The sequence below is a fragment of the Sipha flava genome, unplaced genomic scaffold, assembly GCF_003268045.1.
Source record: "Sipha flava isolate LNK unplaced genomic scaffold, YSA_version1 1_pilon_pilon, whole genome shotgun sequence".
Classification (NCBI taxonomy): domain Eukaryota; kingdom Metazoa; phylum Arthropoda; class Insecta; order Hemiptera; family Aphididae; genus Sipha; species Sipha flava.
The window spans coordinates 3906060-3933330 of record NW_020272783.1 but is presented as its reverse complement, the minus strand read 5'-3'; the positions used below and the strand labels follow the sequence as shown (position 1 = coordinate 3933330).

Genomic DNA, 27271 nt, shown 5'->3' with positions numbered 1-27271 from the left:
GGTTGAATAGCATTACAACATTGAATCCCATAAATATACATTTTTTTTTTTTTATTTTTTTGACAAACTCATCAAGTATATTATATTCTTACGAGTAAAAAAAAACTTTGAAAACCAGTCCTTAAAACTTCAATATATGCGAACACAATATTATGATGGACATATGATTATAATACTCAATATGTTATTTATCGGATATAAAAAATTCGCTATAAGTTGTACGTGGGACATTTTTACTGCCATCAAAATAATGTGTTCACGTCCATATAATATATAATATTCGATGTGCCATTAAACTTTGAGAAATGCACCCGAATATATATTATTTGAGTGTCGTTAAACTTTGACAAACGCACCCAAAAGACCCAAGTGCCTTGTGTATACTTGTGCTCGTCATGTCCCTTACCAACCGGCACATATATGTTCATTATAGATTTATGTTATAGGACAATTGGTGTTTTCTACAGACCGTGTATGGTGACGGTGTTGTGGGACAAAACATCATCGTCGGCCGCTCGTTGTTGCTCGGTCACCGGTATCTGACGAAGCAGCCGTAAAGTCACGTCCTTGGGACTGCACGCAGGATTCCAGCTGACCAGTACCGCGGTTCTTTGACCCGGGACCGCCACTTTGGGCGCGACCACATTGAATGTCCTACAACACAAACAAATGGTCCATGAACATTTGGAACACGATAACGCGACAGTTGTAATTTTAATTCATAGAACTCGCCGAAACACGCGACACACCTTAACTTATCATAATTCGGTTTTCCGAAGAAGATAACACGACATGGACATACACTGTCGTCTAACGCGCTTTTGTTTTGGGTTTCGCGTAATAACGGATTATCGTTATTTTAATGCACATTGAATTCCCACCGTCGGTAATAATAAATGCGTTTCGATAATCCTATCGATTAACAATGAAGTAATGCCGATGTCAGTGCACGGCTTATGGTATTAGCGAACTCGTATTATTATGTACGTCATTTGTGCTAGACAATATCGATTTTATAAATTATGCACTACGTAACTTGATCGATTTTTTGCTACAATTTATGCCTCAACCATTATTTCCACCATCATTTAACAACAACATTATGATTTACGTCTTGTACACACTGCATCGGAAGTATTTTATGTTAATAATAATCATCTTGTAAATGGTATACATATTTATGGTTGCGAATATTTTAAATATAATAAGGCTAACATAGATATTTGCCTTTTACCTACCTACCGATAATTCAGTCTTAGAAAGTTTACCAAGTTCATCTACGTGTATATAAATACACGATACCGAATCAATTCATCAATGTTAGCGTGGTACTATAAAATATAAATAACGCTATAAATATTTTATCATTGTCTGAGTGCTTTGTCGATGTACGCATTTTTTGTCCAGTGGCTATATAGTCATATATTCACCAAATAATACAACATTTTGATATATATAGGTAAATTTTTTTTTGATTCTTTATAATGCATAGTTAGCATACCTAAGGTACATCATATAAGAGTTCAATTTTATGTAAATAAAGATATATTTTGTTTATCGAAGTTTTTAACCAGGCTAATCGTTTTTAGGCCCTAAACGCTCGAGGAGAGAATGAGTTTTGGTTTAAATGTAGGCAATTTTAACCCATTATTTGTATTACGTTTTTTACGTTACATATATAGAGGTATATATAAATGTTTTTGTTCAATACAGTAGTGTGAATTTTGAAAAAAATTGAAAAAATCTATTTGCGTATTTAAACATTGTTTACATTTAATTATTTTATGTAAAATTATGATTGAATTATTATTATTATTTTTGACAACCGAACGAAAAATACATTTTGAATTTTCGTTTTATTTTGTAGAGTAATATGTAAGATTTATTCAATTTTAGACGCAATGATATTAGTTAATAGACGCATTGTAGTTTTACAGTTGTAGCTTATCATGAAATCCGATTATTAACGCGAGATGTTCGCTACTTTTTAAAGTAAGATCGATGAATAACCAAATATCTATTTATCAATATATCTGAATGAAATATAATTCGCAGTGGTTGCAATAATTCCAATCAATCATAAAAAAAAAAAAAAAAACCGTATCTATGAATATTTCATACTAAACATTCTATTGTTTTGTTTTTATTTTTATTATGCTTATTCACGTTGATATTTCTTACGTTTTCACAGTTATCGGAGTTTACTAAAACGCGTTATATACTTCTGCAGTAGGGCGAACAAAACGCAATTATTTTGATTTTATTTTTAAATACGTAGTTATGATAATATATTATATTATACTATTATCTATCGTAGTGTTCTATTGTGTGATTATATTTCGTTTGTATTTCTCTTATAATTGTTAGTATTTTTTTTTATATTTCATCGGAGTACAAATACCAATAATTATGTTATAAATTATCAAATGTGTTGGCAATTTATTATATTGAATCATGTAGAATATTATTGCAATAATATGGTGTTTATCGTTCGGTGGTTTTGAATCGGCATTACTTCATTATGACATTATTTTTGCGCAATTATTGTTCTACATTACCTACCACTGAAATTAATTTGACTTCATGGTTGTAATAAGAATTGCTATCACACTGCTTGAGAAAAACATAATGGAGTTTATTGTTTGAATGTTACTATTGTCTTTTCTTCCCCGTAAATTTCTACACATTTAATAATAATGTCTTTGTAAATTTTCCGTATGAACTAAATTTTTAATTACTTCGTTAGGTTAGGTAATAATAATAAGGTTGTACTCAGGAATAATCAGGTCCACACTCACATACGAGTGTGAGGCATGGACAACCACAAGCACTACGGAAAATAAAATCAGAACTTTTGAGAACAAAATATGGAGGGTGATATGTGGACCATTAAATGATAATGATAAATAAACTTGAAAGAGGAAGTATAACAAAGAGCTGAAGAAAAAAATATAAATGGCACCAGTAATAAGCTTCATCAGAGGAAAAAGAATCCAATGGCTATGTCACATGTGACAGAGCAGTGAGAATGATATAAACAAAATAGTACTGGAGTGAAAGCGTATGAGAAAAAGACACCGAAGACCACCAAGAAAAAGATGGTTAGATGTTGTGGAAGAGAACTTGAATAGAATGGTAGTTCAAGATTGAAAAGAATTAGCCCAGAATAGAGAAAAATTAAGGGATTTAGTGATGGCGGCGAGAACTCTTAAAGAGAATCAAAGACCAGATGAAGAAGAAAAAGGTTTGGTAATATGTAGTGAAAATTAAATTAAATGTATTAACTTATTTCCAGACATATGATCAACATTATGATTCGTGTTTACTGTTTAAAAAATCAAGAAGTCAATATGGGTTGATTTTTTCTTCGGATTTTGATGTATTAGTTATAACCAGGTTGTATATTGTTTTGCGTTTTAAATGTTTAAATGTTAACATTAGTTTAAAGGTTTTTTTTGATTTAGGTTAATAGGAATAATTAATGGTTACCTAAATTAATACAATATATTTTAATATTAACTAACGCTAACTAGTGTATAGAAAAATCGAGAGCTATTTATTGATGTTTTTTGTTAAATGTTATCAGATAATAAATAAAAAAAAATTGAAGTGAAAGACAGTTTATACATTTATGATAAATAATTATTATCAATGTATAATACCTATACAAAAATAAACCACTTTTAATTCCTTTTTTAAAATAACTAACAACATATTGTTGACTAATTACTATTCAAAGAAGTATATTCTAACTTCCATGCTATCGCATACTGACATCATCAGTGAAAATATATAGCAATTGAAATTATATATTTCCAGAAAATCAAGTTAAAAGATCAACTATAAATGTAAGTCAATCTTAATCTCATAGAAACAAATTACTGACTTAATTATTTATTTAAAATAAGTTGGCAATTTCACATGATTAAAAATTTTAAAATTATTTTTAATAAATTTGAATACCAGTTTTGAGTTGAAACCTAGTTTAATCATTTTCCAGGTTTTATTTTTGAAGAAAAACTGGGTTTTTGTTTCGATATGTTCTAGATTTTTGAATTTTTCTTTGTTATTCCGTGTTTTAAAACTAGGTTGTAACCCATTTTGACTCTCTTCTAAAATCAAATAATGTTTCCCTCGTGGAACTCGTATTATTTCAAAACTATTATTATTATTATTATTATTATTAAACAATGTATGCGGATGAGTACGAAAAGTGCATTTATAAATAAGGTCACTTGCTTATGTTTTTGATGTATATAAAATAAAGATACTATATAAAATATATATACTACGACAAGGTAAGTTTTTGAGCGGCCGTTCTTCAATATATTATGGCTTCGCTCTCAAACTTCAATATTATTTCTCCTACCTCGTGTATATATGATACACACATAGCACGAAAGCAAATAAGTGCCGCGGGGATATCGATCGCCGAGTGCTAACGGTGGAATTAAAGCGACTCCTCCGGGTAAACTTTAATGGATCTGTCACTAATAAAAATGGCTTAAGCTGTGTGTATGTGCGCGCGAACATCTGAGAAAGATGGAGGAGAACCAACTATACCATTATAAATGGTTGTCTTCGATAATATCACAAAAACTCATCCCTGTAGGTGTCGCTAAGCAATCTAGTTAGGTAATCGATGATCGACGCGTCAAATATTGACGTAATCGAGTGTGGTATGAAATTATTCTTGAAGTATTTATAATAATATGTTACGTAGTATAATAATATTGTTATATTAATGCCATGTCATCGAATTTAAAGGAAAACCCCGTTAGCGTGCTTTGTATTTAATTTTTTTTCAGCTTTCGAGGTCGATATTAAAATATTAAACTTTTTTTTCATGTAAGCCGATAATCATCTACGTTTTTCCAATCAATATTTAGTCGGTTAATTTTATTAGAAATATAATAATATATGCTCGTATAAATTACACATTAAGTTTTTATGTTTGGAACGTAAATTGATTAAGACTGTTATAATTTTATATTTTTTTTTGCTAGAAAATGCTAATTACGATTTTATGCATTACAAAAACGCATCCAGCCATTTCATTTTAAATTTTTAGTTTGAAAATAGATCAAGTACGGTTAAGAATATTTTACCATTAAAACCCTTTTTGTTCTATACAGAAACTTTTCACTGTGTTAAGCTTTGACGTTTAAAATTTCAACAAGCAACATATAAGTACTACATTATAATCATAAATCTCCACTTTTTGAACAAATATTTCAAATAATATAGTAATAATTCACAAAATAACGTTAAATAATAAATTTGAAAATAACATATGTATTTGACGTCAATAATATTGTTAATAATGAATTACTGTTTATGAAGTTTTTAAGTTCACGGTTTTATGTACCGTATTGATTAACTCATACATATATTATAAGCGATCAAGTGTATTTTTCTTATTTTTTCTTTTAGTTGTCTCGTAAAAATATTTCGAACTTAGGAATAATGTGATTGTGGATTTCTATATGAAAGTTTCTGTGACACTCACATTTTTGAGGTAATATATGTTCTCATAAAACGCATTTCACTCGGATCCGACTACAGTGAACAATTTTAATCTACTACTTTTGAAATGTCACGTTTGCGTCAATCATACGAGCATATATTATACTTTAAGATCTGCTTCATACACAGTTAATACTAAAATATCTACGTTCGAAATCTGTTTATGATCAAATACACTTGAATCGGTGATAGTAAAAACCACAATTGCCACATATTTTATGAAATCGTTTTTATTTTAATTATTTAATCTACTATGATAGACGCATGTTGTATGTAAAAACTACATTTGTTCTGCTATGTTTTGTGTGTTTAAATGAGGTCTGAAATTCCGCATGTTGAAAAACCACACATGTCCTGGACAAGTGGGGTTTTTACACTAGTATCCGCTAAGGTAGATTTGTGCTTGTTAAATGTATAAATAGAAAGACTATTTATATTTTGATGATAATATTGTTATAACGTGGTATACAACGATAAAATCACACAGTGTGAGGTTATTGTTGTTTATTTTTAATAGTTTATATTTTTCAATCTGTTTATTGTGTTTAACGAGTGGTAAAAGTTTTTCTTAGAGTTAGTAGTTGTTTATTGTATTTCTTAATGGAAAACAGTGATTCTGCTAGTGATCATGAGCATACGGATGATGTTACTCCTGTCAAAAGAAAGAAGGGAGTATCAAATGTTTCTGGTTACAAGAGAAACGTTATTAAAGAGACTATTCTCAAAGGTAAAGCTTACACAAACCGTGCAGACAAACAAATAATAGTATGCTCTGTAGGCGAATATTGCAAGTAAGTTTATAAATAAATAGATACAGTATAAGTAATAATAATTAAATAATGGCTAATCACATCCTTTTTTGTCGCGTTCTTTCACCACGGATTTTTATTGAATTCTGCCGTACAGATTATTGACAACATTTTAACTCAGAATTTGTCATTTCATTGTTTTATTTTTACAATATTTAACAAATATTTTAAATATTATTATTATTTATTATAAATTATGTAGTACCTATAGATAATTAAAATATGTACATATATTATTCTGTTTAATTTAATACTGTAAATATAATTATTCATTTTATATTTAAATTCCTATGTTAGATACTTAAATTTTACTTATATTTTTGGAAAAGGACCTGATTTAGTTACTTCTTTTTTACATGATTATATTTCAACTAATGTGTTGAACAATGGTATAAAAAAATCGGTATTGGTTTTCTGATAGCTTTGGAGTTCAAAGTAAGAATCATACGGTCGTACGATACTTTAATGCGCTTACTGAACTAAAATTGTTTGACACCATTATTCAGTTCTACTTCATCAGAGGTCACTCTTTCTTACCATGTGACAGAATTTTTGGGGCTATTAAGAGAAATTTAAAAAAGCACGATTGAGTGTATACTGTAAGGCAGTATCTTGAGATTATAGCCAACTAAATAAAAAATTTGGAAATTCAAAAGGTGAAACAGCAAGATATTTTAAATTTCAAAGATTGGTGGCCATTGTATTATAAGAAAAAATGTCTTTTAGAAGCTTCTTATGGCAGAAATGTCCCAAAAACACAAAAAGTTACATTTTCAATTTCTAAATATAACCAATTTATCCACTCTAGTAAACCGATCTTGAAAAATAAAATCAATTATTCAGATTTTATTGATGGTCTTGTTTTTTATAAATTCAGTCTGAGGTTACCACATCAAACAGCTGGAAATAAAATGAAGCTCACCACTGAAGTAGCCTCAAAACAAAAAGTTCCTATTTCTGTAGAAAAAAGTTGAGGACTTCAAAAAAACCATACAGTACATACCAATCAACTACCAAAGATTTTATTTGTTTGTCTCCATGCAACTGGCCTACATGTACTAATGAGGGAGAATACTGAACCATATTGTGAAAAAAATCAGGGAAATTAAGAGTAAATAATTATTGATGATATTATTTCGCTTTGTAATCATGATATATTTTTAAATAATGTGTAATATAAAATAATGAAAAAAAAAAAAAATGTGTAGTATAATAATTATCTTTCTTTTTCTAGATATGTTTTCTAAACCTTAAAACTCGTTTATGTAAGTGCAACATTTTAATTTGGTATATATATATATATATATATATATATATATATATATAGGGAAGGGGGAGAGGAAAAAATAGAAAAATGTATTAGTTACAAAAGTATTTCACAAATTTCGACTAAATATTGTACTAAAATGAGTTTTTTCTGAGTCAGAAAAGACCAATATATCCGTATATTGTAAAAAACAAATGTGTCCAGACTCCATTTTCTATAAAATATCTAGCACCAGAAAATGTTACAAGTTTTTAAAATTCCACCAATTATTATTTTATAACTATACATTTTTAGAAGTTAATAGCGTTTGGTAAAAAAAAATTATGTAAGGAAAAAAATTGTTTTTTGTATCTCCTGTAAAATTTACTTTTTGTCAATCACCTATTCACTTATGAACAGCTGTAATGTTTGTCGTTATATAGTATAATAATGTTTTTATGAAATATTTCATGATTTTAGTGCAGTCATTGCAAAATTTGTTTTTCTCGGAGAAAAAATTTAAGTCTCGCATTATATACTTACCAAACGTGAAATATTCTTTTTTCTACTTCATATAGTATTTAATTAAAATAAATTTTTCCGTTTTTATTTAGATATTATAGAAATATATATTGTACGTTGCAGTAAAAATTATCACTGTAATGTACTTTAATATTAATCACTGTTTAAAAATATGACACAGTTTCGAAAGGAGTATTGTATCGAATTTATTTTTAAGTTATTACCTTTAAAATATTGTTTGCTTAACGATGAGATGGTAAATAAAGTTAAAAAGTAAATTGTTTGTACACAATTTGTTCAGATAAACGGAGCCGACAAAAGACTAATATAAAATCCAGTTATAAGTAAGGTCGGTTATCATTCTATTCGAGTTAATTTAATTTCAGCAAAATACATATATTTTATGTTTGAATTAATAATGGTAACATCGAAATACATGAACTGAATAAAACATAAAAGTAAATACAGTTGAAGTCGAAACGTTTTGGTTTTGAACGCAAATAAAAATAAAAAATTATGTAATTTATACACACATTATTCATCTAAAGTTAAAACATTTTAAACAATTGCAATAGTATTATTATTATCATACTGCGGCACTGTTTAGGTACTACATTTAACGACTGAAATAAGTAGTTTATTGGTGGTATGAAATGTTTACTTCGGTTAGTAAATAATTTTCAGACGTTTCGTCAAAAAACGTTTAAATGTTCATTCAAATTATTTATGTTAACCCATATATTTTCTCCATTATTTGTTCGACAAAGACCTAATCTCTTATCAGCCTATAAGCGTTTTTTAATTTTAGATAAATGATAAGTAACCAAAAAAAAAAAAAGACTTTTCTAAACCCTCGTCGGTAGGAGATGATAAATAAGTATAACGATAACTTTGAACGGACTTTTAAATAATGATCTAATACTGATCTAAATAGGTATATAATATTTAACAAATATTTGTGCCTACAATTTTCTCAGCGTTCTCAAAACATAATATGATTAATGTAAGTTATTTGGCTCAGAGCGGCAAACGATCAGAAACATCAAACAATATCATTAGGCTTTCTGTTATTTCGAATAGTGTTTCCTATTTATTTCTGATTTATGATGCAAGTTTTTTGGTCAGATGGCGTATGTATATTCATATATCTTGTGCGTTCGGCTCATAATCGTGCGATAAGTATATCACAATGTCTCTCTAATATTCATAAGCTCCAAACATTTCCAAACGTCTAAATGATTTATAACGATATGATTTTGAAAATGGGAATTTCCGTAGATAAAACAATTTTTTGTTCTTCACGCATATTATTACTGAAAGCATGTTCAAATGAATTCCGTGTACAACTCTTCGATATTTAACATTTCAAGGACATTATCGCTGTTGAATCACTAATAGTTAATGGATGAACTAACTGTATCGCCGCAGTCCGTTGACACTTATAATTTTACCAATAAATTTCAGAGACTAAACCTCTAGGAAACGAGAAAATTTCATACGAACGCTACATGATAGTAAAAATAATAATTAATAAAAACTTAAAAACGTAAAGTACAATAAATAATAATAACCTCATGACGGTTTGAATTAATTAGAAACACGCACAGAACTTTTTTTTTCAAAACACACTTAGCATTGTATGTTTATTACGTACCATAAAGCTGTATTAACAACGAGTACATTTACGGAGTTGTTAAATCTTACCTAGCGTATTTTAGGTTTCTTCTATTTTACTAATTCTACAATTGTATGGTCAAGAACTATTATACGTATCTATTTATTACCAACTTAACACTAACCTATGATATCCAACGTAGAACAGTTTATACGATCTTTAAATGTGTAGTTTTTACGAATATAATAATTTTTCATAGAATTAATTTTTTCGAGTGATTGCGGGTGTTATCAATACAATATCGGTAATAGGGATGGATGGAGCTGGTGGGAGGAAAACGTTATTCTGTTGAGAATTCCCTGATTGAATTAAATATAACACGTTTATTGTGTTGTATTATTTACACGAGTTTGTGGCGCAGCGTGTGTAGCAGTACAGTAGTATACAATATTATAATATAATGGCTGTTGATGGTCGAACAAAACCGTCGCGAATAAATTCCGATTACGCGTCTAATCGAATTATTTTGATCAATAATCACGTGGCCGCAAAACACGCAAAACACGGTTCGGTCTTAAAGCCGCATGTAATACGACCGCACGGATCGGAGCGTGTAGTCTAACTGAATAATTAAATTCTTATTCTGGTTACGACATTAGCCGTGCTTGGGTTTAATTTAACTTTTCCGGGCCAAAGTTTGAGTTTACGGAGAGCATACATGCGCCAGAAATCCGTCATCCTTTCGACTTTACGTTGGTCGCAGCAGTAGCTGATGGCCCGTCCGCCGCGAGTGTAAAATGTTTTCGACGAAAAACGTTGTGTTTAACACGTGCGCAACAGCCCCTGGCAATCACAATCGTATTCGCATGTTATACGTCGATTTTATACATGCACGATTCAACCTGATCGTTTGTTCCGTACAGTATACCGGGAGTTCAATTTTAAAGGTAACAGGAAATATTTGGAACGCATGACCTTGAATTTAATTCTGGTTTTTTTAACAGGGTACAGGACATATAAATACATATATTTTTGATAAATTCTAATTTTTAACTTTTTTTTTATTTGTGCATGCGCAGTAAAATAAAAATTTCTTAAATAGGAACCACCATTTTTGATACTGGATTTGGTTTGCTCTATTTTATTTTGAGCAACTTTGATGTTTAAAGTTTTTTGATATGTTCAAAATTGACATTTTTAAGACAGTCGAATTTTTATTCTAATTTAATTTTATGTAGCTGCTATTATTTGATATTCGGTGAGTTCATTACTCGCAATGATTATTTTATTTTTCAAATCATCAAGATTAATAGGTGGATTTTCATAAACTACTGTTTTTAAATGTCATCATAAAAAATAATCCAACGGTGTTATATCAGGTGATCTAGCGAGCCATTGTACTGGACCATATGTACCCATTCATTCATTGCCAAAAGTTTGGTTAAGGTATTCTCGAACAATAATTGCATTATAGGCGGGAGCCCTATCTTGTTGGAAAATGCGTTGAAATATGCGATAAATACTGTATAAAAAAATTCGACTGTCTTAAAAATGTTAATTTTGAACATGTCAAAAAACTGTAAAGATTAAAGATAAAAGTTACTCAAAAAAAAAAAAAAAAAATAGAGTAATCCAAATTCAGGGTCAAAAATGGTGATTCCTATTTAAAAAAAAAATGTATTTTACTGCGCATACGCGGATAAAAAAAAAGTTAAAAATTAGAATTTATCAAAAACATATGTATTTATGTGTCCTGTACCCAATAAAAAAACCCAAATCAAATTCAAGTTCATGTGTTAGAAATATTTCTTGTTACCTTTAAAATTGAACACACGGTATACTACGAATAATACGGTATTGCATCAGATTAACGCAGCAAAAATATAGCACATTGATAATCTTGCACGTAATTTTTACCACAATATTTGTTGCTTACCGTACGATACTTATAAGTTACTCGATGACAATTTGTTTGTTACATGTTCGAACACTCGTACTGATCGCATTTTCTAGTGATAGTATTGGTTTGGTAAAATAACACAGCACACAGCAATATGTGACTAACCCAATGGCGGTTATATATGATAGTCAAGGTAAGGGGATGAAAATAAAGTCAACCTTCTCCCATCCCATAGCATTTATTATAGTCATATAATACAAAATATACATATGGGTTATAGGTACAAATGTATAATAATGTTTATATATTAATAATATTACACATTTTAACATTTATGTATTATATATATGTATTAATTTATAAAATGTATCTTATAATAATTATAAAAAATTTGCAGATAGGTATTATTGGGCTAGCGATATACTAAATTTAAAAATAACTAATCCCAAGGGGGAGCGATTCACTTAAAGCGCCCTCCCTTATAAACACCACTGTACCAAACATAAAAGTGGAACGTTCTTATAACTTGACTCTTTCTTGTTCCAAAGAGAATGCGAAACAATAAATGAAAATAATTTGGAGATGTTTTGGAGTATATGAAGAAAAAAATGCTGTGGACTAAAAATATAGATAGACTGTAAAAATGGATCATATCACATAGTTTCCAATACCTACCAACAAATATAATTAAGCAAATATTGAAAAATATGATGTAACGATGTCGTATAGTAGGTATGTATTATAAAATTATTGTAATTATGTATATATGTAATTATTTTATTTATTATTATTCTTTAACCTAGATAAAAACAAATTACTATATCATTGCGATATTTTTTTGCCAACGATATATACATATATGATTTTGCGATATTTTGACGTGTATCCTAATCATACATTGTAACATGTTACTCGTCTAAACCTCACGTCATGCGTTACAAAAGACCCGCAACACTAACTAGTTAGAATAATTCGATTGTGTAATAATAGTATTGATTATTGTAATAATTATTAGTAACACAAGACACATTTTATAGTTTCGTCTCATCAAATTAACAACGCGCATTTTAGTATATAATTGTATATTAGTATTTAAAGACGCAGATAGAAGGCAAAATTAATAAAAGTATAAAATAAAATCTGTCACAGGGATGTGATATTTCGTCTTTTTTACAATGAGCTTGAAGACAAAAATAAAAAAACATAAATACATTTTCCATACAAATGGAAATACATAAAAGCATACAACGTGCGACCATTGGTATTCCCCCGAGGTATTATTTATATTTATAAGTAATTTCTTTCTTCAGGTGAATTAAAATAATGTTATTAATTTTATTTGTTGCAAAAATTATATGTAGATATAAAAGTCATTCGAGCAGCATTCAAATCCCCCATTATTACGCCACTACAAATCACGGTAAGGATCACGTACTCCAAAATCATAGTCCAATGCATATTCGTCATTGTCTTCGATCCGGAAGTGGTGCTATAAAGGTTTATTGCTCCAGTTTTCCGACGACAAAAAAATATTTTTTTTAAAATTCCAATTCACCAAGACAGATTTGATTTTTTTATTATACTGGTAGTAATTAAGATTTTATGATAATTTTTGAATTATTACAAAACATAAAAGTTTTCATGAAATTATTACGCATTGGTAGTTGATAGTATGATCGATAACATAATTTATTTAAACTGATATATTATAGGTATTGATAAATTAAAAGTCAATGTACATTAATTAACATTTGAAAATTGCTATTTAGTATGTGGTAATATTTCACTACGAGTGTACCAATAAGACAAATACTTTTTCCAATATATACTTATTTTAGAAACTAAAATATAAAGCCCACACCTTCATTACTTCATGAACTACGTGACTTACTAGTTGAAGGCGAATGGAATGCTACTAATAATGGGAGAGTATTTTTTTTTTATCAGATTATGTTAATCTGATAAAGAATTGAGATATAATTTTTGTTTGAATAACAAATAAATTATTAATATTTTGTATATATAAATTATATTATATTATAAGAATCACACAGTAATGATGACAACAATAATGAAACATTTAATTGGAAAAAAATATATTAATTAAGTTTATTGAGACCGTTAAATATCACCATTATTTGGAGTTAAACGTATGAGATGGAAAATTTAAAAATAAAAATAACCTGTCAGGAATCTTAAAACTAATTCAAAAAAAATTAATTTTTGCTTATTATGTAGGAAATTCTTATGTGTGGGAAGTGATAGGGGTTGACCTCCCCGGTATGTTAGACTTGCATAGTAATTGTTAAATTTTATAATTTATATTAAATTACTTGACATTTTTATTTTTTTTTTATATTAATGGAGTCCGAATATCTTGTTATCATAAATACGTATTCACGATGATAGAATATATAAATACACAATATACTTTTGAAATAATTCTTAGATAAGAAGTGAAATTGGCCATCACCTGATTTATCAGTTTTGTTGTCACTTTTGCTTACTAACAGACAGATTGTATTAAATGTATGTAGATAACATAATATACTGCTTTAAAAGATAATAAAGATCAATAAAAAAAAAAGATCAAAAAAATATGTAGATATTTCGTAATATAAACCAATAAAATAAATTTGTATGTCATGATGATTTGTTTTTAATAATGTAAATTTTCAGTGACATAATTATTTTATGGAGGATACTAGTTTTATATTCTATAGGATAAAAAAAAAATGATTTTTCATTCTGTATTTGAATCTCATGTAAATTAATATTAATTTTTTTTATTACCTATAATAGTAATATAACTATAACAGCAATAAGCCTTTTTAAAATTTATCATAAGTTGTATTATTAATTATTATTGATCACTTGTATTGTAACTATGAATGGGTTTAATTAATGGGTTTTAATATTTTTTTAAATGATTTTTATTAGTAATGACCCAATTAATTAGATTTATTCAATAAGTATTTAAAATTAATAAATATGATTCACTATCTCTGGATATATATAACAAAATAGTTAAAAGTGGCGTCATTAAGAAAAGAAAATTGAGTGGTTATGTACATAATTCAGCACAGAGGCAATGCGATGGGCTTCTGGAATGGAAATGATGAAGTTTATAGTTCTAAATGATATGCGTTAAAGTTTATGCAGTTTATAAAAGTAAAATTATTCAGCCGAGAAAAAACAAAAATTATTCTTGATTGCTAATTATTTTTTTTTTCAAATATTGATTTTTATATTGAGTTGAATAGATCAATGATTTATCCAATGAGCCCTTCGGTACGAAATATTTGGATCGTAGAAACAAAAATATCAATTATTGACAATTTAATAAATTTGTAATAGGGATTCTTTATGTTATTGTTGTTGTATTGAAGAGCTCGATTTGAATATTAACCGGTGAAAGAGCGCAATTTCGCACTCCGTAATTGGATGTCGGCCATTTGCCGGCGGCCAATTAAACCGTTTCGGCTGTTAAATTAATATAACGAGTCGATATAATTTACATAAATTTGATACGTTCGGCTCGGCCAATTTCACGGTGTACAAGAGAAAATTAATGTCGGTGGCGCGTAATTGAAATATCTCAATTAATTCTATGGGGTGAGATCTGTTGGTCTGGGGGAATGTTATGATAATAACACCGGAGTCGTCACACCAAGTACGTAGTTAAAATATACAATAATTGTCCATTTAAATATTGCGGTACTGTGATGCGCGCAGCACTCACGCGTATATGTACTCCCCGTTTTCCGAGCAACCCGTATTGTGACAACGTATTACCATTTTTCAAAAATGTTTATTTAACCCCTTTCCACAAATAGCGTGTGTGAAATACATTATATTATTATTAAATTCTAATTTCTTGGCGTATTATATTCTAAAATTTAAAATTCTTCGCATGGTGTAAGTTATATTAATTATATTATAAAGTAATTTATATTAAGAGATTTATTTCAAAGAATATAAGTAAAAATAATAATATACGTATAGTAACTATAATTCTTAATAAAATTCGTTCTTAAAAAAATAATGTGAACAAATATCTAATTTATTTTACATGCTAAAATTTTGTTTATTTAGTTTAGCACATGCATCTTTGAAAACTAATCATTGAATTCGCTGAAAAGTTATCCTTTAAAATATAAAGTTTTGAGAAACTTTATTTATTCTGTTTGGGTGACATCAACATTTTTAAAATTAGATTCCAATTTTGTAAATTTTCCTTGAAACGTCTGTAGCGAATTCAACAAAAATGACGACGTACGTGAGACACTCATATTAGATGACCCGATTGAACAGCACACCAGAACTTTTTATCTTAAATTATAATTTAAATAAAACGATAGCGTATAGTAAAGAAACATTATAAAAGAATTCTGAAAATATAATTGAAATTATTTTATTCACATTCTTTATTTGATTTTACAAGAATACTTGTTTTTTTTTTATTTTGTAATATGTAATATCTCGTAAGTATTTATGTTTTTATTTTAACTATTTCGATTAAGAAACAAATAAGTTGGATCGGTTTTGCGAGAACATTACAAAAGGTTCATAGAAATCAATAGAGAGAAACCTAAATATTGCCGAGATTGTGGCAAAATAATGGCACACGTGACATCTGTCAGTTCGTCAGAAAGGGGTAATACTAAAGATTTATAACTAATACCTGCTAGCTGTTTGCAAACTGCGCGTTCAGCTTTAATTAGTCTGTGCGTGCAGTGATTTATGTTTTGATCGCTTGGCTCGACTGCTTTTCAATTTGTTTATCATCAATTAGGAAAAATGAACACAAAAAATGTATGGAGCTATACGTTTTGTGGGGCAAAAAAAAGAAAAAGTTGTTGCGACAAAGAATGTATTAAAAAAAAAATTGAAATGATTTAAAGAAAAAATCAATAATGCATACTAGTCAGTTGAATAAACTAGAAAAAAAAACATTTATTTATTTTGTTTAACCACTTTGATGTATTTCAGTACTTAAAACTACATAACTCAACCAAATCTCATCATGTCCCTCATATATACATAAGTATATTTATTTATGTAGAATAATGTGTCTAAGAGAAAACACAGACTCCTACATTTAATAGGTATTATACAATACTCGGAAAAGGTATAAGTTTATGTTGTGGTATGACAAAAACAAAATGAATACAGATGGATTCTGTATCGTGGAATAATATAAAATTCTATCAAAATTGCGATCGCTGTTCGTATTAACAAGTCAGTATTTATCGAATAGTACTGTGAACAGTTGGTCTTCAGGTTTGTTATGTGGTCGGTGTACTTGGTAATATTTCTGTCGTTACTTATTTCATGTCTGAATTGTCCAATCAGTGAAAATATATTTTCGTACGATTTGTGAAAAAATTAGTATAATATGATTTTATATTATTTTAATATTATGTATTAATGTGTATTGGAAAAAAAATACATTTAGTAGCCCTCATGACAAAAATTATATAAGATAATAATAAATTAATAAGATAATATAAATTATTATCTTATTTGTTTCAAAAATAATGGTTTAATCTAAACGTCCAAAGCCATAACATATATGTTATTAATTCCTTGAGTATACGAGTAGTGTATTCTATACATTTTTACTATCAGAAAAATAAAGCTACACGCCCCTCAATACACGTATTTTACGTTTTAATAATAGTACAAAATGGTCATCATTCCATTGCAGTTGATGTTTCAAAACACATAATATTTTATTCGTATTGGCGTAACATAATATTATATCTTTAAACGTCTTTGGTCCTTTGTAAATTCACTGCAATTACTCACTCCTTAACATTACCAATAAATGTTCGTCCGACGTGTGTCAACTTTTCAATTTTATTTATAGAACAACTGTAGACATTTCACTTCATATTGATCCTTGATTACGGTCCAATTGTGTCTTTTATATTTATATAAAATATATACAAAGGGTCACGAAAATCTTAAATCCTATGTAAACTTTTCACGTTAAAAGCTTTTTTCGATCGATTCTCTATACAACTGTCCATCAATTTGTTGATATCTGTCCTTTTTTCTCTTGTTCGTGAACTTTTGACTCGTTTGAATGTATTTTATCTCGTTTTGGTAAACATGGTACACGATATTATTGATATTATTTTACATTGCTTATAAAAAAATTAATTAAATAAAAATAAAATACAAATAATAATAAACCTTATATGTTACGTTTAAAAAGTTTTTATTGTACAAACAATTTAAATAGTTTTCATTTGAGTAGTTTAAAAAAAGTCGTACATCAATCATTATTATTGACGCAAATTGGAGTACAAAAAATGAAAGAGTAAATATGATCAATTTAATAATTATTATTGCAGGTTTGTATGAAATTTGTATGGTACTATATATTATATACCTTGGTTTTATTATTTCGATCATTTTCGTTGCTGACCTATTACGTGCATACTCGCATTACTTCTGGGAAGGGAAAAAAATACGTAGAAAACGTACTTTATGAAAAATTGTACTTTTCTCCCTTTAATCACCCCTCAGCCTCTTTACCGTATGTATAATATTTAAAAAGCATATTGTTTATTTTTTTTAGAACACTTTACCAATCCTTTTATAAATATCCTGTTATTTTGTTCAATTTATCTCCTACTTTTTTCTCTTGTTGAAACTTATGATCTATACATTATGTAAATATATAAATAGGTCATGAGTTCCACCTGTATCCAAAAGGCAGAAAATATTACGCATGGTGATACTATAAAAACTGTAAGCATACGAACAGAGAGATACTTAATACTGTGACATAAAAACATATAATGATAAAAATTATAATAATAATAATGATAATAATTATAATAACACTGTTTTTTTATTCTTGTTTAATTCTATCATAATGTTATACCAGTAGAAATGTCGATGTATATTGTAAACATAGATAATATAATAATGGAGTGTATCGTTCTGCTATGAAAAATTTATAAATTATGAAGATAAAGCCGTTATAAGGATCTGTTTTTACGGATCAGTCAAAGGACTTTCTTAGATTAGGAACGTTAAATGAAAGCAGTGTTTATCTCGTTAATATGGACGTAACATAATAATTGTTTTATTACATAATGCATATGCAAACAAAGCCAGTAATAAATCATAGTAGCTATGCGTGTTAACGGTACGTTTTTAATAATTACTTTACCTTTGCAGTTGTACATTTAAACATACATTTCAAATGGATTATTACGAAACGCATATATGTATGCAAGTTTGCTGAATATTCAGAATACTGTGGTCCGGACAAGACGATGACGGAACTATGACCACGGTTCATTTGTGTCTATTGTGTCCTATTATATTTGTATGTATGTATGCCTGTGAATGTGTGTGTGTGTGTGTGTGTGTGAGACTATGATCACTGAAGATGGGTCACGTTGATATTCCCATAGGGAGTTCTTTCGCTTATAAATATGTACTACTGAGCGTATCAACTCTAAAACTTGCATGATGTTTCGTACATAAGTAATCATGCTTTTCGATGTCTCTGTTAATTATATTATATAATAATCAACGCCAATAAATTAATGACTGATATATAATGCCGCTCCGTTTGTCGTACAATATACCGAATTGTATGCGCATGTGTGTATTTGTGGGATGGAGAATGTTTACAAGATTGATGGTGTTCATGAAACCAATCACCGGTCGACTGACTTTCGAGGTTAACGCGTCTATCGAATCGTCAGTAGTGTTGTTTACCGATTAATGGATTGTTCATTTATTGAGTTCACTGGAAATCGTTGTCGAGTATTAGGTTTAAGACACTATTGTTGTGTATTACTACCAGTAGTAGATTTATTCTTGGATACTGGGACTCTAAGGAAATAATAAAGATTACAAGAATAAACAATAAAATAATAAAAAATGTAATTAAAATTAAAAATTAATAAATGGTTAATGTTTATAAATTAATATATAAATAAATAAACTAATAATTTATATATAAGAAACATCAATAAAAATTAATAAATAAAAGCTTAGCTTGGAGTATTATTATATTTGTAAAATACAACCGGTTTCGAATAAAAAATTCATCATCTGGCATACACAAAATTAATAAAATCGTGACTGATTATGAAAAAATAACATCACAACTTAATATCAAAAAAATCAAGGAAATAAAATGTTCCCTAACACTGAGAAAAATTATTCGTTTTACATGTATGTAATTTATTTTAAGAGAAGAGATTATTTAAAATGAGTTCTTATTAGACATAGATATGTTAAGAAATATAAATAAATAATTGATATAATTATAATTAATTAATATAAATATTAATTACAATAATAATTAGATTTCTACATTAGTCAAGTCAAACTTGTTCTATCTTAACAGAATCATTATTGATCGGAGGATGAAACTTTAGAGAATAATGATGGTTTGATTATTGTATCAGACAAGGATGGACAAGCAAAAATATTATAAATGCATAAAATTTTTAAGCATGTCCAAATTTTTCTCGAAAGCCGTGCCGGCAATCGATTTCGTAATTTATTTCTTTGTTATATTAGAAACCACGATTTTCAAGTATACTGTGATATGTTAAATTTATTATATATAATTTATTAAAATAGCCCGATTAAGATATATTATTACTAGCTAGATTCTTTAGATAAGTAAGTTAAATTAAAATTAATGAAATATTTCAATGTACATTAAGGGTTAAATGGTCATTGTTATATTTTTAACTTTAAATTTGTAGTTCTCGATACTTAGATCGTAATTTAAGTGATTATAAATGATACTTAATTACTTTTCCGGGACCAAACAAACAAGCGGTTTGATTTCATTTAAAAAGTAATCAACAAAAACAGTGGGCAAATACATACACTGCAGCTTTTAATGCGAATAACTAAATAAAGTTAATGAAGTGATATATTATTCAATTATTATTTATTTTGTTTTTATTAAAGTCAAAAACTTAAAAATGTTTAAAATTCAAATCCCATATAAAACGCGAGTTATTAAATTAAAAGTTTGTTTTAATAGAGTTATGAGTAAGTATAAATATTTTTTGGTTTTCCTAATTTTATTGTGAAAATATTATGTTTTGAAATATATGTCGTTATAAATTTGATGGGACACGTCTAATAAAATAATATACAGTTTATAATAAAATTTATTTCATATATCTAGATAATATTAAACTCTAAAATCTAAACAAAAAAATATCTAGTCAATATAATTTACTTTGAATTATATAATACATTTTTTTTTTATCAAATTTAATGCAGCAGAAAAGTATAGTTATTATGAATTTGCTCGGGATAAATATGTCTCTTAATATGTCTCTAAATATGTCTCTTTTCTTCGTTAAAGTACTAATTATTACGAATGGTATCATAATATACTGCTGTACTTTTGGTTGGATTCATGTGTTGCAAGTATATGTACATATGTATAAAATGTATACTTACGGACTCGAATAAATCATCATGACCTACAAGCATCGTTTTTATTTTAATGGATGTTGACGTGTTTCCAACAAGTTTCAAATTCTGACTTATGTTTTACCAAATCCAAGCTTTCATTTCTGAATTTCTGTTACGGAAACAACGCGAAATGTACTATAAATAATAATTTAATCCTGCGCAACCTAAAAGTTTTTCCCTCAGGAGTAATGCAATAGCACATACTACATATATGTTATACATAAAATATATTTATTATTATTTTAAGTATATATAGTTCAGTAGTCCAAGATCGCTTTCTATTCTATCATTATTTTTATTTTTTTATTAGTTTTCCAAAATTAAAAGCAATAATTGACAAAACGCATTAAATTTGAAAAAGTTTCTAACATTTACACTTCAAAATGCCTTCCGTAAAATGATGTTTTCAAACTGTCATAAAACCGTTTTAACTTGTGAAACTTATCATCTTGAAGTTATATAATATGTTACAATACAACTGTGGTGATGTTATATGCACCGGTGATGAGATTTCGGTTAACATTTAATCCACCCCAATAGGCCGAAACAGACCCGTGTTCTTACGTTTTACCCCGTTGCACGTACGGAACAAATGTATACCGATGAAGACGTGTGGGTTTATTTATTTAATTTTTTTTTCAGATTATTACCGTAGAGGAGGGGGTTGGCGTTGCAGTATAATATTATACGATTTTTGTTCGTTTTGTTTGCGGGCATCTTAAGGTTCATCGTTTCGGCGATAATGATGGGAAAGGATGAGAATCGGAGGAGATTCACGTGAGACGTAACGACGCCGTTTTCGCGTACACAGTAGACGCGGGCGACTAGGTCGGGGCGCACACGTTTCATGGATCCGGATCCGTAGATTTATTGTTGCAGATTTCCGACGGGATGAAAAGAAGGAAAAAAAAACACCCCGTAAGCTTTTTACGCCGGCGAAGAGTCAGGGCTAATTAATGGCGGCTATATGTCACGGGGGAGAGAACGCATCGGTACGGGAGCTGTGCGCGTACACACATAGATATATTCTTTTATCGCGTGCACGTCGCCGTTGACAAATCCGGTCGTTCGCCGAAAAGAAAAGAGCGAATCTGACCGATTTTTAATGTCGGGTCGCCGAAGCCAGTCCAAAGGCGTTTCGAAGGAATACCGTTTGCGTTGTTGAGCACAATATCTGGCCGCCGACGTACCTGTCGATTACCGTATATACGCAATTGCAGCACCAGGATTTTTTGATAGGTAGGGACGATGGAAGGACAACAATTATAAGGTAGGGCTACCAAATATGAGATTTAAAAAAAAAAAATAATAATAAAAAAAAAAAACAATTGAAATGAGATAATTACTATAATAATAATATTTAAAAACTTAAAATGATGACAATACTATAACAAAACTACTTTAAAATATTACCATTATTTAATATTTTCTGCTTATGAAAAATTACTATATTATTATATCTAAGGAGAGGTCAGTGATAGGCCCATGGACCTGCCTGGCCCATCCCTGGCACCGCCAATGCGTATACGTATGTCCGTCGAAAACATTGCTCTCTGTGCCGTAGCGTTGTGACTTCGGTGACGGAATATTACAAATGTCGTGCTCTTCGACTGCAATCATCTTATGGTTCAACGATTTTCGGTGTTGTCGGTCGAGTTGACGAAAAATTTGCAAACACTATGAATCTTGAATTCGGTACGAGAACATCGTGTTACGTTCAACGTGCATCTCCTAGTCGCTTTCGGCGACTTTTCCGTTAAAAATGTAAATATGGTAACGAGTATAATTTTTTACTCATTATCTCAGAATTACGTGTTACGGTACGAATAGTCTACACATGAAATTCAAAAGATTAACAAATGCGCGATACACGCAAATTAGTTTACGATTCTTCGGAGAATGTAATCGTACGATAATATTCATGTACATCGAATATCGAATGTCTAGGTAATGATTTCTTTATTTAACAACAATTACATTTAACAAAATAATTACAAGCATATTGGGCTGGATGTTTTTGACTTTGGCGATCGATTGTCCGTGTCCATGCCTACCTATAGCTAGTGATCTAGCTATTGATCTCATCAAATGTTTTATGTGCGATTTTTTCAGGACCATTCGACGCATAGCGAGTTAATAAATTCATAGTCGGCGAAATATATAGGTCTATATTTGACGTTTTCAGACATTTCACGATTTCATGAACTATTTGATACAGCCGGGTTCAAAGTCTACAACTATAGATATCGTGGAATTTCTCGTTCTAAAAACATTACACTCAGTAATTTATAAATAAGAAACTTTTCTGTCGATGATAGATGTTTATAAACATCTAATTCGGGCGATATTAGCCTCTTGTTCGCTCCTCCCCTTAACAATTATAACGCTTCTACGATTACCTTCAAGGGTGGTTTCACTCGTGCATTATTATGTCGTACACGATCGCGAGCTATCGTTTCAGGACTGTTTCTCACAACACCTTATCCACATCACTAATATTATACATTGCATCCATAATAATATTTACCACATACGTATCACCAAGTTTTTCCTTTTCGATGTGTCAACACCCGTCATATCTACGTGCGAACATCGGACCAACCGGGTCTCCTGCCATTAAACATGCCTACACACCACGTCGGTAATAATAGTAACATAATAGACGCTCCGAAATAGGATTAAACAGACCGTGCGCGCGTATGTAATACATACACGTGAGTCTGGTCGGGATATGATGATGCTTACAATGGGATTTATGCACATATAATGCGATAAGAAGCTTATTCACCACTACTAGGTTGTTAAATCCTATTCAAATAGAATCCGTTCCTTCGATTTCGGCATGTAAACAGCTACGGATGGCGTGGTGCAGCTTTCAGGATCCAGGGGATGGCCATACCGGATTTCTCGGGCACCGAGTGAAAAGAAAAAATCTAACGATAAATATTGATCGTAAACTCGAGATTCAAGTATATTTTCAACGGCGTGTGTATTTGTGAATACGCCAGTATATATAATATTATTATTCGAACAGTGCGTGTATATAAAACAACATTCACGTTTCCCGTGCTCTCAAAGTATTATTGTATATTATGCAAGTGTTTGTTTAATAATTTTATTTTGATTTTGGTTACTTAGTTGATAATCGATCGTATCATATTATTTGTTTATCTTGATGATAATTCTTGGAATTCAACTAAGTATGTTTATTTTTTTAGATACAAAGGTATTTTAATCAAATTAAAACTATAGTGTAAAAAAATATTTTGGCGTATTAATATTAAGTACGTTTAGTACGTTGGTAGTAAAGATACAACTCTTTATGTATTTTAATATACAATAATTTTCTTTCTTTCACCTTTCTCTCCTCTATTAAGGGTTGGTTATCTTTCCCCTAAACTTCCTCTTGTCTCTACATCCCTTATGCACACACCAATAACTCTCAAATCGTTCTGAATCGTATCCAACCATCTCTTTTTTTTGTCTTCATCTACCTCTTTTCCTTTTAACGTTCATTTTCATAACCACTCTTACTGCTTTTGTTTTTTTCTCACCTTATCACATGCCCAAACCATCTTAGTCTATTTTCTCCCCCCCTTGTCTACTATGGACGCCACACTTATACTAACTCTCACGTACTCGTTATTTATTCTATCTTATCTTATTGATCCACTCGCCCATCATTCTCATTTCCGCAACACTCTGTTTTATTCTTCTGTCAACCGCCCAATACTTCGAATCAAATAGCATAGTTGGTCTCAGTATTATACAATTATAAATTTATATATGAATTATATTCTTATAAAGTATTGATATAAAATAAATAAACGTTGAAAAAATGATTATAGTAATAATTTGCAACAATATCAAAATATAAATTGCAAGTTCCACGTTAAAAGTGTTTTACAGACGTTTCCGAGTGTCACCGAATTAACGAATTAAATCATGACATAATATTATATTGCATAGTATGCATAAGCTACTCGAATTCAGAAAAAATTATGACTACGGTGAAGTTATCAATGGTCAAGCTATCGAGATAAATATGATCAAGTATTAATCATCAATCTGTACCATAGCGTGAATATGTTGTGAAAAATTTTGGAAAATGAAGTAATGTAGGTACTACAGTATTTTTGCCATTAAAACTTAAGTCATTGTGCAAAAATGTTGTACATAAAGAGTACATTCAGTTATAGTTAGAGGGCAATTAAGTTTGTTTCTTGAATGGGTTTGTACATTAGTACAAACATTAAAATCATTCTCCTGTAAAATTACATCAATTTTACGCTAGGCCATCAAATTATACGGAAGTATAATCTGTGTATGAACAGTGTTGCATTATGATGCCATCACCTTTTTCTATCGCGAGCATAATAAATTCGAATCGATACAACATACAAAGGAACTATCTAATAGGTTAGGTCTATGTAATGATGATCGATTAATTTATTTTCGTCGGGTAAGAATTAGACTTTATAAGATTGTATTGAGAGGTGCTGAGGAAATACGTATTTAGTGAGTTACAACGTATTTATCGTCGACAAAAACGCGTTGGCCGTTTTCCATGACTGTGCTCGGACGATTCGTTATCCAAACGCAGCACGCGCGAGACGTTTTGGTGAATGTGAGACTCAAACATCAGACTCGTGTAACGCGCTGTGCAAAAGGTCCTCTGTACAAATAACCGTACATTATGCAAAACACAAGAATATTTTACGATGTACACAACAATGATGCGTATTATAAGCGCTGTGCATCGGAACACAGATGTGTTCTAACTGGGATGTGTCTACCTATACGCGCGCGTACATATATTATTATTTTACGACGTATAATATATTATTATTGCGCCCGTGTCCAATTAAATGGGTCCGAGCATTTAGTTTTCTGTCTGTCGGCGGCGTCGGATCCAAGCGCCGCCGTTAAAAATACGCGGTCGGACTGCCGCGCGCCGCGAGGGTGCAGCAACTATATTCGTGTACCGCACGGCCGTCGCCGCATAAAATAATGCTGGAATCTCCGGCCCGACTGGCGAAACGAACCCGTGGCCATAAAAGAGGTGCTTATACCGTAAATAAATTATTCAAGTTGGAAATAAATTACTGCTGAAAAGTTCTCGATTTGAAAAGTTGAAAACGTCTTTATGACCGACCATCAGAAACGCAACTATATATGTATATAAATATAAATATAAAACTACACGTTAATATGTATATATATTTTATACGAGCGCTCGAGCGTTTTACTATTTTAACACGTAAACGTAGATCTCGCGAGTTAAATAGCGATAAATCTCGTGTTACGCGTTATTTATCCAGCCTTTTTTTTTTCCTCTCACGACCAATCGTCGATATTCGGTTTCGATTTTTCCGTGAATCGGATGGCCGCGCATGCGCCCGCGACTCGTACAACGTAAAATCATATTCGATTTGATTTGATTTATTAAAAGTACGTGCTCATTGCTCTAATATTACAAGAATTCATCGAATACAAGATGTCCCGAGAAAGTATAGATTTTCATGGACTATTTCATATATATTACTATTTATTCTTCTACTCTTCTATCAGCTATCGAGAAGAATTGTAAAGAAGTAATAACACTGTAAAATAATCAAGTATTTCAATGATCAATTTTCAATGAAATCCCAGAAAATACAGACATTTATAAGCTTCACGTATTTTAGAAGTAAACTATGATTAATGGTATGTACATTCCGTAGTGAAATGTTTCAGAAAAAAATTAATAAATTATTCATTATCTATAACTTTAAAGCTGATCCTTCAATATAGTGTTCAATATTACATACCTTTGACGTTTTGTTTTTTTTTTTTGGTTTAGAGGTGAACGCAGGTACAAATTTTGGCGGGAAGGTTTTGGTTTTGAAAAATTGTTATATTTTAATATTATCAATATTTTATGAATGTTCATGTTTCATCGTGCATAGACATGATATATTCACTGTATATATATATATATATATATATATATATATATATATATATGACATTATATATGTATATTTTATTTGCAAGTCTCATGGGAAACTGAAATAACTATTAAATTTAAAAGTTTAGACATATTCGAATTATATTTATTTTGATATTTCAGGTGGGAGAGGGATTGAACTTATGAACTCCTCACCATCTGCGTGTTTCAATACGTACTCATA

General features: G+C 29.7%; 1 protein-coding gene across 1 annotated transcript in view; it reads right to left on the bottom strand.

Moving 5' to 3' along the window:
* The window catches only part of LOC112682123 (C3 and PZP-like alpha-2-macroglobulin domain-containing protein 8), a 148100-nt gene that overhangs the window by 41688 nt on the left and 79141 nt on the right, over window positions 1–27271 (bottom strand). Inside the window, exon 3 of the mRNA XM_025552622.1 lies at window positions 470–654. Within this exon, the coding sequence (XP_025408407.1) occupies window positions 470–654 (185 nt within the window). The remainder of the gene's footprint in view (window positions 1–469; window positions 655–27271) is intronic.